The sequence below is a fragment of the Phaenicophaeus curvirostris genome, chromosome 6, assembly GCF_032191515.1.
Source record: "Phaenicophaeus curvirostris isolate KB17595 chromosome 6, BPBGC_Pcur_1.0, whole genome shotgun sequence".
NCBI lineage: Eukaryota > Metazoa > Chordata > Aves > Cuculiformes > Cuculidae > Phaenicophaeus > Phaenicophaeus curvirostris.
Window position 1 is genome coordinate 36,174,857 of NC_091397.1, and position 12,926 is coordinate 36,187,782.

A 12,926-nucleotide genomic window follows, 5' to 3' on the forward strand; every position below is an offset into this window, starting at 1 on the left:
GGTTGTGTGACAGAGGTCCTGTATGCTGAGGAAGGACATAAGGAAAATCTTCTACATGACAAGTTTGTTTGACATGCTATGTGTAAAAAAAAAATAAAAAAAAATTATGTGGATGCTTAGGAACCAAGAAGCAACTGAGCTTTGTCAACAAGGAATTCATCAGCAAAACTATCCTAGTATAACTCAACGTGTATATAAGTATGTATTTCCAATTTATTTTGTGTAAAAAAATGTTAAAATTAAAAGATGCACTTTTCTGGACTAAGAGTGATCAGATAGAGAAATCAATGCATTGATAAACTATCTTCTGTGGACATGGCATTCCTTCTGTGCATAACAATAATAGCAAGTCTGCCTTCTAGAGAAGATAAAACAGTGAAAGATTAACAAAAAAAATCTAAGTAGGCAGGTTTAGTCTCTGTTCATTTTAAAATTGCAAACATATTGCTCCATGTTTTCACTGGGAGGTTTTAAAACAGTGGAGAGTTCACTGAGACCAGAAACTGACTCATCTCCCTTTACCCATCCTACTCTCCCCGCAGGGAACCTGAATGAAAATCCACCTGTTTAAAGCCAAAGAAAAGCAAGACTTACAAAGTCTTGAAACATCCTGCTTATTTTATTAGGGAACTCCTGTTTGCTGCTGTTATGAAAGGCCTGTTTAACTTTTATACATTGCAATGTCCTAAAATCAAGTAGTGCTTTGTTGTACTGATAGAAATCAAAACAAAACCCTCTTTAATATTTTTCACCTGTTAAGGATTTGCATTAACATAGCTGAGAACAGAACAGGAATGCTAATAAATAACATTGTTCAATTGAGCTTACGTCACTAAACATGAGGTTCTCCTCCAGGAGAGCATTTTCCCTTGAGTTTATATGGGAAGGTTTCATTGCCTGGGCTACCAATCGGCTGAAGAATTGCTGGCAGTTCAAACTGATTTTAAAAACGCCTTTCCATTGAAGTACTCTATATGACTAAATGTTATAAAGACTACAATGACTAAATGTGCTATTGTCTGTGTTTTCGATTGGGATTGCTGTAACATATGTAGTATTTGCAGGCTCATATACTAAAAGACTACACAAGAAAGGAGTAAAAATAAGCATATAGGAAGTTCCACAAAATGTGAGGCCAAGATTTCTTTGCTTTACAGAGATTGATTTTGTTGATTTTTATCAGCTGCAGAACCATGGGCATTCACTTACATCTACAGAGAGCTCAGAAATACCAGGGTTTATCATTCTGCCTGACAGTTTAACAGGCACAGCTGCTACACCTCTCTAAGCCTTCCTGAATTCAGATTATTAAAAGGGGGCTACAGGAAAGCTGAGGATGGGCTCTTTATCAGGGATTGCAGGGACAGGATGAGGGGTAATGGTTTTAAGCTGAAAGAAGGGAGATTTAGATCAGATATTAAGAAGTGGTGAGGCACTGGAAGCAGTTGCCCAGAGAAGTTGTGGATGCCCCATCACTGGAGATGTTCAAGGCCAAGTTGTATGGGTCTTTGAGCAGCTGGATCCAGTAGAAGGTGTCCCTTGCCCATGGCAGTGGGGGTGGACCTGGATGATCTTTAAGGACCCTTCCAACCCAAACTATTCTATGATTCTTTGATAAAACTGCAGCAAACACCCTTTTCCCTTGTGCGTACCTCCCTTGGATCAGTTTTCTTTAACACAGTGCTGAAGTGCTGTGTGATTTTACTTTGCCTTTGTTGTCATGCATCTTGGAAGCTGCCCTATCCACGCGTGGCTTTCTGGGACATAAGTAGGGAAAAGGAGTGCTCTTCTAAGAAGAATTAAGCTGAAGCTCCTTTAAGCAGAAATGAGAGCATCTGTTGGGAGAAGAGAGCATCCATTTGAAGTCTTTGCAGTGCAGTGAAGGCTTTAATTTGTATAAAGTAGTTTTCTGAGGAGCTGTCAACAACAGGTTCTGTGAGTAATGTTTCTTTCAGATGGTTAACTGACACATGCAGTGCAGACAGCGATACAGTCTCTCCCCTTCTAAAATGCAAGGTCCAACAGAGAGCTGGGGCCAGCTCAGAATTAGCAAGAGTTTTGGCTGTTGTGAAGTTCATAGTAACATTGAAACAAGTCCTTGGAAAGTAACAGAATATGCATAAGACTTATGGGAAAATTTACACACGTGCAGGTAAGTGGGGAATACATCCTATCCCAGGTCTTGTCTCCCCGCACACGATGGATGGAGATAACTGCCTTGTGTGGCCCTGGCTTGATAAACGATGCTTGCTTTCTGAAACAAGTCTTGGAGCATTTAGTTGTTGGCATTTTTGGTATCAACATTACAATTGGTCCTTGGAAAGTAATATAACATGCATAAGATTTCTGGGAGAATTTATCCGTATGCATTTAAGTGGAGAATACATCCTTCCTCAGCTCTTGTCTCGCTGCGATGGATGGAGACCACTGCCCAGCCCTAATGAAGGGTGCTTGCTTTCTGAAAGTCCAAAACTCCTTCTCCCGAGTGACAGGCGATAGGACGAGAGGGAACGGCCTCGAGCTGCGCCAGGGCAGGTTCAGGCTGGACATCACAAAAAATGCCTTCACTGAAGGGTTCTCGGGCACTGGCACGGCTGCCCCGGGAGGCGGTGGAGTGCCCATCCCTGCGGCTGTTTAAAAGACGGGCAGGTGAAGCGCTCAGGGATAGGATTGTGGACAGGTGCGGCTGCGCTCGATGACCCGCAACATCTTTTCCAACCCAGCGCTCCCACCGTTTCCCGGCGCTCTCGACCCCGCCCCGGCCCGGAACCTTTAGCAGCCGGAACGTCGGGGACGGGGGAGTGTGGGAGTGGGGCCTGCGCGCGCCACCCGGAAGCGCTGAGGTGCCGGCGGCGGCTGCGCAGGCCTCGTCGCCGCCCGCCATCGCCCGGCAGGGCCCGCAGCCATGTACCGGCCGGGCCCGCGCCCCTCGCCGCCTCCCTACGCGGGCGGCGGGTTCCGGAGCCCTCACTCCGGCGGGAGCCCAGCGCCGGTCTCCCCGCGGGGCTTCGACAGCCCGCGCCTCACGCCGCCCTTCGCCCACCGGCCGGGCCCCTACGGCGGCGGCCCCTCGCCCCGCGGGCGGCTCGGCGGCGCCTCGCCGCGGGGGCAGACTCCGCACCGCCCGCATGGCGCCAGCCCGCGATACCCGCCTCCCTATGGTGGTGGTTCCCCGGCTGGGGCTGCCCCCAACCCGCTGCAGCACAGGCGCTCGCCCGGGGGCTTCCAGAGGCACTACCAGGTACGGGACGAGGCAGGGCTACGGCTCCGCTCGGCGGGCCGGGAGGGAGGGAAGAAGGGAGGGAGGGAGCTCCGTATTTGGGATAAATTCTCCCAGAAATCTTCTGCGTTCTCTGTTACTTCCTAAGGACTAAGTTTAGTTGTAGAATAACTAGGTTGGAAAAGACCTCTGAGATCATCGAGTACGACCGGTCCAGTCTGCCACTAAACCACATCCTTAAGTACCTCGTCTTTTAAGCATCTCTAGGGATGGTGACTCCACCGCCTCCCTGGGCAGCCTGTTCCAGTGCTTGATGACCCTTTTGGTGAAAAATCTTTTCCTAATGTCCAGTCTGAACCTCTCCTGGTGCAGTTTGAGGCCATTCCCCCTTTTCCTATTGCCTGTTTCTTTGGAGAAAAGACCAGCACCCAGCTGTCTACAACCTCCTTTCAGGTAGTTGTAGGCAGTTATAAGGTCTCCCCTCAGCCTTCTTTTCCCTAGGCTAAACAACCTCAGTTCCCTCAGCAGCAACCTCTAAAACTTGTTCTCCAGACTCTTCACCAGTTTTGTTGCTCTTCTCTGGTCATGCTCCAGAACGTCAAACAGCCTTCTTGTAGTGAGGGGCCCAGATTTGAACAATATTATTATGAATTTCACAGTAGTCAAAACTCTTGCTAATTTGGAGCTAGCTCTCTGTCTGACCTTGCATTTGAGATAGGGAAAGGCTGCAAACAGGTGATTACAGAAGGTGCAGCATCCATTCCCTCTGCCACCGTTTTCAGGGGAGAGCGAGACTTGCACTGCACTGGGCAACATATGCCTTCCCCTCCTTCTACCCCTGTAGAGAGGATGGAGTGACCCCTACTCAGTTCAGGAAAGGGAGGAGGGCCCCTGGCCTGGCAGAGGCTTCTTGCGAAGATGCAAGGACTCATCAGTGCAGCGTTCTTCCCTTTTATGTTCTGGCTTGTGATGGTAGAGATAAAACTGAACACTGCCCAGGGAGGTGTCCCTGCCCATGGCAGAGGGGTTGGACCTGGATGATCTTTAAGGACCCTTCCAACCCAAACTATTCTATGATTCTTTGATAAAACTGTAGCAAACACCCTTTTCCCTTGTGTGTACCTCCCTTGGATCAGTTTTCTTTAACACAGTGCTGAAGTGCTGTGTGATTTTACTTTGCCTTTGTTGTCTTGCATCTTGGAAGCTGCCCTATCCACACATGGCTTTCTGGGACATAAGTAGGGAAAAGGAGTGCTCTACTAAGAAGAATTAAGCTGAAGCTCCTTTAAGCAGAAATGAGAGCATCTGTTGGGAGAAGAGAGCATCCATTTGAAGTCTTTGCAGTGCAGTGAAGGCTTTAATTTGTATAAAGTAGTTTTCTGAGGAGCTGTCAACAACAGGTTCTGTGAGTAATGTTTCTTTCGGGTGGTTAACTTGGGGGGTGTGAGTAAACAGTGCAAGTATGCATGGCAGTTCTTGAGATGGTACCGCCTTTATATATGTAGGTGGCTTTATGCAATAGTAGGGAAACATTAGAAGTGTTACATGACACATGCAGTGCAGTCAGTGATAAAATTTTCAGGTGCTCTTACTGACAGTTTAAGGATTAAAGTGTAATAGAAATGAAATCTTAGTAGCAATGAGTAAAATCTTAATGTATCTGCACTGCGTAGTCACCTTTCCATTCAAAAATAGTCTTTGGTTACTTTTTTACAGTGTAGATGACTATTCTTACAGGAGTCTCATAGTTAGTGGTAGGGGATCGTTATGAACCCTCTATATCTTCTATAACATGACAGCAAAGGCTCTCCCAGTGTGGAAGCCTTACAGGTTGCTTAACTTCTGTACGTGTTGAAAAGGCAAAGGATGTAGGGTCTCTGCTGCACATTCTGGAGGGATGGTTTATGTCTCCAATGTCTAGACAGATCAACATACTCAATTAAGATTGTTTTTTTAAAGCCTGCCTTAAATAAACTGTGCAGAAGAATACAGAGGGATCCTTTTGCCTCTAGTGTTAGTAAGAACTGTTTCATGTCAGGATGTGTGGGCAGGAAAAGCCTCGGAGGTTTCATCCTTAGTGTTAAGTGAAAAAACTGACATAAAGTACAAGTTTGAATCCAGTCATAGGCTGTCACAACCTTTTTCTTCTCCCCTTTCCTTCTTGCAGATCTTGTGAATAGTTTAGGAGCACTGATTTGATGGTGCTTTCTAAGACTATGTCTGTAGCTTTGCCTCGGACTGTGGTAATGTGTATGTGTGTACTTTACGTGTATACACATGGGTTGTTTTGCCTGGGAGGGCAAGAGAGGCAATCACAGAGGAGGTGTCATAAACCGGGAGTCTCCATTCTCTTTGGCTTGGGCAACAAGAATCTTGGTCCGTGAGGCCATGAGTAGATACAGGCAGAGTGATTTTTTTTTTTTTTTTTCATTTTCTAAGCATTACATTTCTTGTGAGGTAAATGGCTTATTTCCTTCTCTTCCGTAGATGCTGTGGTTAAAAGACTACAGTGATTTTGAAATGTATGATGCTACAGTCACCTTTGAGCTGAAAATGTTAACTGAAAATATTAATCTCATCAGGAAGTCCAAAAGGCAGTTTATGCTCACTTTAGTGTACTATTAATGACATGTTATCAGTGTTCTGTGCTCAGACTTTCATTTTGTGAAATGAAAGAAAACTTTAAGAAAATATTAAGCTTCATTTTTCCAAAATGTCTGTCTTGAACTTTATGCGGCCAGTACCTTATAGAGCTTTCCACTTTTTTTCCAGAGCTGCCTTTGCTTTGTTGTGTATCTTGAATATCTCCTCTTAGAATTCATTTAGGTGTAGTGTTTCCCTTTCCTCAACAAGAGTTAGTGAACTAGCTAGTAGCAGCAGCTAGTAAGGGATGATAGGTTGAAAACTATTACAAAAAGTAAAAAAAAAACCCCTATCTTGTGAAATAGTATAAGTGTGATGTCTGCATTTCTGTGCATCTGCCAGCAGGTAAAATTACATCAAGTGAAAAAAGCTGATAAAGGGAGTGATTGTCCTCATTTCAAGGCAGCGTTACCACTTTCAGTAACATATTGATAGCACCAAAAGATGGGGTTTTTCTCTATCATAGAGAGATTTGTTTTCTTAAAAAAAAAAAAGTATTGAGCAGAGATTGACTGTTCTTTAAGGAAAGCTCAGTGAGAAAAGGCTGCTGGCACCGGTGACTGCAAAATATAAAATTTTTTTTAAGGTATCTTTGGAACAAAGCGGTTTCTCTCTCACAGAATGGTTTCACTGGCATAGGCAGGACTGTTTTCCTTTTCCACAGGCCTGTAATAGGAATAATCACATTTTGGTTTTTTTAACGCTTATCGAAGGATCTCAATTTTGTATTACATAATAATACATTCCCTAGATTTCAAAAGTGCAAGAATGCTGTTACTGGTGGTCTGCATTATATTGTAGTGAAATTTAATATTATAAAATAAACCCCTCTGAAAGAGTCTTACTGTTGAATTATTTTATTCTGTCACTGGATATCACGGATCATTGTGTCAGTTGAATTTTCTTTTGAGTGCTGCAGACTAGATATAATGTTAAATAACTCCATGCTCAAACTGTTTTCATTGTCAAAGTTACAGAGTCTCCATTATACCTGGTGTTTTAAAGAGTTGTTTGGGAGTTTTTTATTTTGAAGATAGGATGCACTGTATACTACTGCTCTACTACAAATGCTTTGTAAGTAAGACATGGATGTTCCCGCATTTGATTGTGTATCCGTTATTGTCAAGCTTCAGGAGTTCTACAAAGGCATTGAGACTGCCCAAGCAGGGTCCTGCCGCAGCAGACTTTCATGAATAGTTTCAAGGCTCCACAGTTTTCAGTGGAATCTGTTCTGGCTAAGTGTAGGAGCCTTCACCGTATGGCACCACTTCTCAGTTTTATCCAGAAATTTTTCTATGTGATCTATTTACAGATATTCTATAGGGCTTATTAGTCAAATTCAAGTACCTTCACTGCTGGTCCAATAAGTCAGGGGATGGGGAAAGCAACCCTTAATCAGTGCTTTTATGCTCCTTTACAATGTCAGAGGCTGTTAATCAGCCTCAAGTATTCCAGTTCTTATAATCATACAGAATGCAACAAATGTGTTCAGAGACCTAACTACTGTGTATCTGTAATATAGCTTGTTTAACTTTGGCTGAGGCAAATGAATTTTAACAAATACAGTTTTAGACAAATCTTACTCTTTAGGGAAGTGAATGTCAGGTAAAGAACAACGGATAATGCTAACAGGAGAAAAAGGTTATAGCAATTTCCTTTATGTCATAGCTTGCTCTTATAGTTGCAGATTTGTAGCTGGTTTACAGAAACAATTATGGTGATCCTTGATCGTTTGGTTTTTTTTTTAAAAAAAAATCAAATATCAAAAGCTCCGTGCAAAAGATTTTTCTTTTATGCAGTATCTATTTAATCACTTGTTACCATTTTTGTTGCTTGTTTGAATTTATATCAAATAAAGTAACCTGTCCTCAAATTTCACGGAACACTAGTTTGGCTAAAAAAGGGTTGTTTTTCCAGTTAGTTCCTTGGGTTGCTTGTATCTATTCATTTTATAAATTGCTGTGTTAAGTCTGTAAGTACCTAATATCTGACTTCTACTCTCGTAAACATAATCGACTCTTTCTCAGCCTCTAACTCTTTATTCTGTTGAGAGTTAGATGTGTTGCTGATTTAGGCATCATATGAAAAAGGGCACAAGGAGCTTCTCTGTAGTTATGTGCCAGAGTGACGTAAACGAGTATTTTGGACATGGGTTTTTTCCTTACTCTACTCAATTATCAGGAAGATGTGGGTGAGGAGTAGAAATTATCATTAATAGTAAGCTTCAAAGCTCTGCTACGTTAGAAGGAAACTACTTTGGGGGTTTTTTGAGTTTGAATTAGTCTATTAAATGTTTCTTTACCTGATGGTTTTCTTCCGAAGGGATCACCCAGGACATCTACTCCATTTGGTACAGCGCATGGCAGAGAGAAAAGAGTGTCTAATGATGTGGAAAACTATTACAGACCTTCAATGCTTGAGGACCCATGGGCTGGCCTAGAGCCAGTTTCTGTTACAGACATAAACCAACAATACAGCAGTGAGCAAACAACATATACTGGTAAAAAAGGGAGGTATTTCAGCTAACACTTTTAAAGGCCAAATAACTCCATCTTGTCAGGAAAACTTTGGGACAAAATCTGTACAGTTACGTAAGATGAACAGTAATCAAGATCTTAGATAATGCTTTTATTTGATCACATCTCCACCTTTTTATCCTACTTTTTTTATTGCATTGGATATTTTTATGTGTGGGAGGGAAAAGGAATGGTAGGAAAAATTACATTTCTGGCTACAGGGAAGTGCCTACCAGCTTTGAAGAACAAAATGTTCTTTAATCACCAGCGACTGATTTCTGACTGTTAAAACCGGTTTCCATATATTTACCTTTTCCATGCCAGATTGTTAGCTTTTTTATTGTAATCTTTAGGAAATGGTATTTTTTTATGTTTCAGCATTTTTAGAATGAAGTAACTTGGAAATAAAATAAAGTTTTGTAAATCCTTGTTTTGTAATGTGTAAAGATTATTTTAGAACTTCTGTTAAGGTGTACACATTAACACCAATCGTACTAGTGAAATTAGGTGACTTCTGTAAATGTATTTGTATGCTGTAGGTAACCTCTGATTTTGTGCATAGTATTTTTTGTTAATTGTATTGTAAAATGAAATTGAAACATGAGTTTTGGCCATCTCAGGAAACAAATGTATTGTCTTTGGAAACTTTAATTTGTTGAACCAGCTCTTGAATCGTAAACATAATTCTGTAATAACTTCTGTATTTTTTTAAAAAATCTTATTTGGAACAAAATTAGACATCGCTGGATTATAACAAGTCTGTTCAGTGGCAGTTTAAGTCTAAGGAGCACATAAAACATCAAGATTTAATAATGGTAAATGCACATGCTGGATCCATCTGTTAGAATAGCAGCAAGTGAATGCAAGTTTGTTATACCGTTGATGATAGTACATGCATTGCATTTTTTTTTTTTAAGTTTCTTAAAATGTGTTTTTTATTTTTACCTATGGCAGGTGTATTTGCCCAGAGAAGTCTTGGTTTGTTTGCATGCATGCCATATTTTTATACTGAAGAGGAAAACAGTGAGGTTTTTTAGAGCTTGTCTATGCCTGGAAGATTCATTCTTAAATCCAGTAGGAAATATTGTAATCAAGAATAAATAAGAAGTAATTCCAGCTGCAGGCATGTTAAGCCTGCAGTGGATATCCAAATTTTTGTTGAACCTACTGTTATTTGTTTGTTGATCTTGGCTTTTTAAATAGTAGGTAGGGAATGAAAACTTAGTTAAAAATAAATAAATAAAAGCATTAGTTCAGATTTCAAAACATATGTTTTGTTTTAAAGCTTTGTATATACTTCACAGGAAACATTTTTGTAGTCCTGAAGCATGGTTAGCTAGAAAAGCACAGGAAATCACATTAGACTGTTGTTAGTAACTTGTCTTTTACTGAGGTAGAATAGTCCTATGTTCTCCTTTATCTCTTTCAATCTAAAATGTCTTGGTTTAATACCACCCTCATGAACAACTTCAGACTGGAAGAGGGGTTAACATGTTGAAATGTGCTAGCTGACAGTCTTGCACTTTTGTGACCATAATCTAAAGTTTGTCACTTGTCTTTACACAGTTGATCTAATTGTTTTATTATTACACCCAGAAAGGCTCCTTGGTGAACTGGGAACGTGATGCCTACTTGATATCATTAAATCCATATTGAATGGTTAAATCTTCATCCCAGAATCAAGCCCACGCCTTAAAGGCAGCAGTCAGTATTGTTATCTGTTAACATATACCAGCAAAACTGAGATGACTTGACAAGTTGTAGATAGAATTTATAAATCAATTAATTGATGTCATTGCAAAAAGATATACATTTTTCTTTTAAAGCACCCTTGTCAGGTGCTTTAAAGCTCACAAAGAAAGTTACAGGGTGCTTAGCCCAGTCATCTTTTTTGTTACTACTTTCTCTGTAATACAATGCAGTTTACTTTGCGCAGTGTTTGGTGATTTTGGGGAAAGATACGACGTTATTTAAGAGACTAAAGTTTTGATGTGTTCCCAGTTAGACGTGAAGAAACTGGGTTTGGAAAAGAGAAAGGAAAGGAAAAGGATTCATGACAGAAGAAAGACTCTTAGAGATGGGACTGCCTATACTGTAGCCAATATCAGCTCCCCTTGCACATTGCAAGGATGCATTTTTCCACTTTGGCTTTGCAGTTGACCCAGGGATCAAAGCCATCTCCTCTGGTAATAACTGTTAACTCCTGGAACCAGGTGTCAGACATCAACGAAGGTAAATGTTCCAGAAAGAGAATTGAGGAAATAATCTTGAAGCATTGTTTAATCGATACAGGCCTTCCACAATGCCATCTGTTAAACTGCTGCTCCAGTGCACTTCAAGATATGACCCAACAGTTATAAGTACATCATACTGCTAAAGCCTCCAATACCTTGGTCAAGAATCAGCAAGGAATTAAAATGTAGATGTAATAAATGTGCTAACCTCATCATGCTGCACCAAAAACTTAAAAGTGATTCACCTTTCTGGCTTTTCTACAGTTATATTAAAATTTCAAAATGTTGTTGTTGAATAGCTGTAAAATGCATGAACACATGTTCAGAACTATAAATATAATCTACTTAAAGCAAATTTAAGCTTTGCCTCTTCTGCTATGATATCCAGGAAGCTTAAGCACTTCCTTCCTCTCTGATTTTTCTCCGTCCCGTATGGTGAACATTTTTTCCCTCACATGTTTTTAATGCAGCTAGGATGTCATTTCCTCATTTGTTACTGTGAAGTGGCTTCATTAACAGTATGGCTCTAGAAATAGTATTTGATGATTAAAAAGTACAGCACAAATATGTCCTTTCGTTGTGAGTCAATGAAACAATAGTGTCTGTGTCTTGTTAACAAAGGGATTCTTCTGTAATGAACACACTAAGAATACAGGCATTGTTCAGCAGACTTCTTAGACTTAAAGGTAAGTCATTTAACTCCCTTTTTCAGAAGTTTGTATTGATATTTTTTCCTATTACGTTTTGTTTGTTTTGTGTTTGTGTGTGAAGTCTGTCTGACTTTCCCTTAAGTTGTTGTAAAGGAGTTGTGTAACTCGTGACTAACTCTCTTCTAGCACAAGTTCAGTTTCATTTGTTGCTGTTTGCTGCTGTGTTTAAGGGCAAGCTGCATCGCTGCTACATTGTGCTAATATCACAGTAAGATATCTTAAGTCCTTGGGGTACTGTTCTCTTTAACATGGAACACACTGGGTGGGGAGTTACCCCACACTGTATACGGTATAATAATTCAAAGATAGTTCATGTTTGGGTTTTCACTGCACCTTTATGGTGCAGAATATTCTTCTTTGGCACTTTGGAGATACTATTCCACATTGAAATTGTGAAACAACTTAGAATGTTAAAATTTCAATTAAAATAGGATTTTAAAAAGTCATGTCAAACTTAGCAATAAGGAATTGAGATGTAGGGTTTTTCTAATGTCAAAGCTAGCAATGCTCTGCAGGGGAAATGGTCAACAGAATGGGTAACTACTTTTACAGTCAGGTTGTTTTTCTTTTCTTGTTGAAGGGTATCTTTATGTGCTCTTCACTTTATTAAATGTGTTAATTAGATGGCTGAGGGGGAGCATTTGAAATCTGCATTATATAGGAAGTCTACGAGTAGCTGTTCAGTTCCCTTCTAAAGAAAATTATAGTCTGGGTTTCAGGCTGTGCTTTTGAGTAATCTCACTGGTGTCAGAGGATTTTCACGTGCAACCAAGATAGGTAAGTTTTTTAGTGTTACAGTTTGAAAATTGTAACATCCCTTTGTCTGCCAGTGCTTTTTACCAACTCTACAATAAACTGCTCTGTTCAGCAATTGCTCTGGATTCAAGCTCATACATGTGCTTTGATGCCTGAGCCAAGACCGTCTCACAGTGAATTAAAGTTGGTTTTACAACGTTATCTTGAATTCTCAAGACTAACAGTTTTGTTCTCCTTTCCCCAAATCTCGGCACCTACCTTCCCCTCATTTTCCTTGTACTAGAACAGAAAAGAGAGGGTTGCCTATCCCAGTTGGTGAACAATGGTGCAATGTTTTTCATGTGTTGGGCTTTTAGAATCTCGTGTACTGATGTACATAGGTAACTACATAAACTTTTATATCATTTGAGATGGCTCAGACAACTTCATACACTAGAAGAAAGGAAAGAAGTTGTGTTAATGCATAACAGTAGTATAATTCCAGCGTTCAGCAGTTAGTTCACAGTTAATATTTTTGTCTACAGTAACTTTTCATCTGAGTGTCTCACTAAGCACAGATTGAATCCGTTTCATTTTCTGCAATTTTTCACTATACTATGTACTTTGCTGACTCAGAGTTCAAGAACACTTCCTCAACCTGGACTTAAAGAATTTTTACAAAACTAGCTGCTGCGTGTTATACCTCAATTCTAGGCCTTCCCTTTGAAGCATTTTAGATCTGGCTGAAAGAGCTTTATCTCATCCTCATTACTTCATGATGACACTAAGAAACCTTTTCCTAGCCCAGTAATCACAGTTGGGGCCACAACAGGATCATCAAACTACCCTTCCTCTCCAAGAGGTTACT

At 40.6% G+C, this 12,926-nt stretch overlaps 1 protein-coding gene across 1 annotated transcript; it reads left to right on the top strand.

The window, feature by feature from the left end:
- The first annotated feature begins 2,854 nt into the window (after positions 1-2,854).
- On the top strand, positions 2,855-10,968 carry MPLKIP (M-phase specific PLK1 interacting protein). Its single transcript, XM_069859777.1, has 2 exons — positions 2,855-3,241; positions 8,186-10,968. Exons 1-2 carry the CDS (start codon positions 2,906-2,908, stop codon positions 8,387-8,389), a joined length of 540 nt encoding a protein of 179 aa, XP_069715878.1. The 5' UTR covers positions 2,855-2,905; the 3' UTR covers positions 8,390-10,968.
- Positions 10,969-12,926: the final 1,958 nt, after the last annotated feature.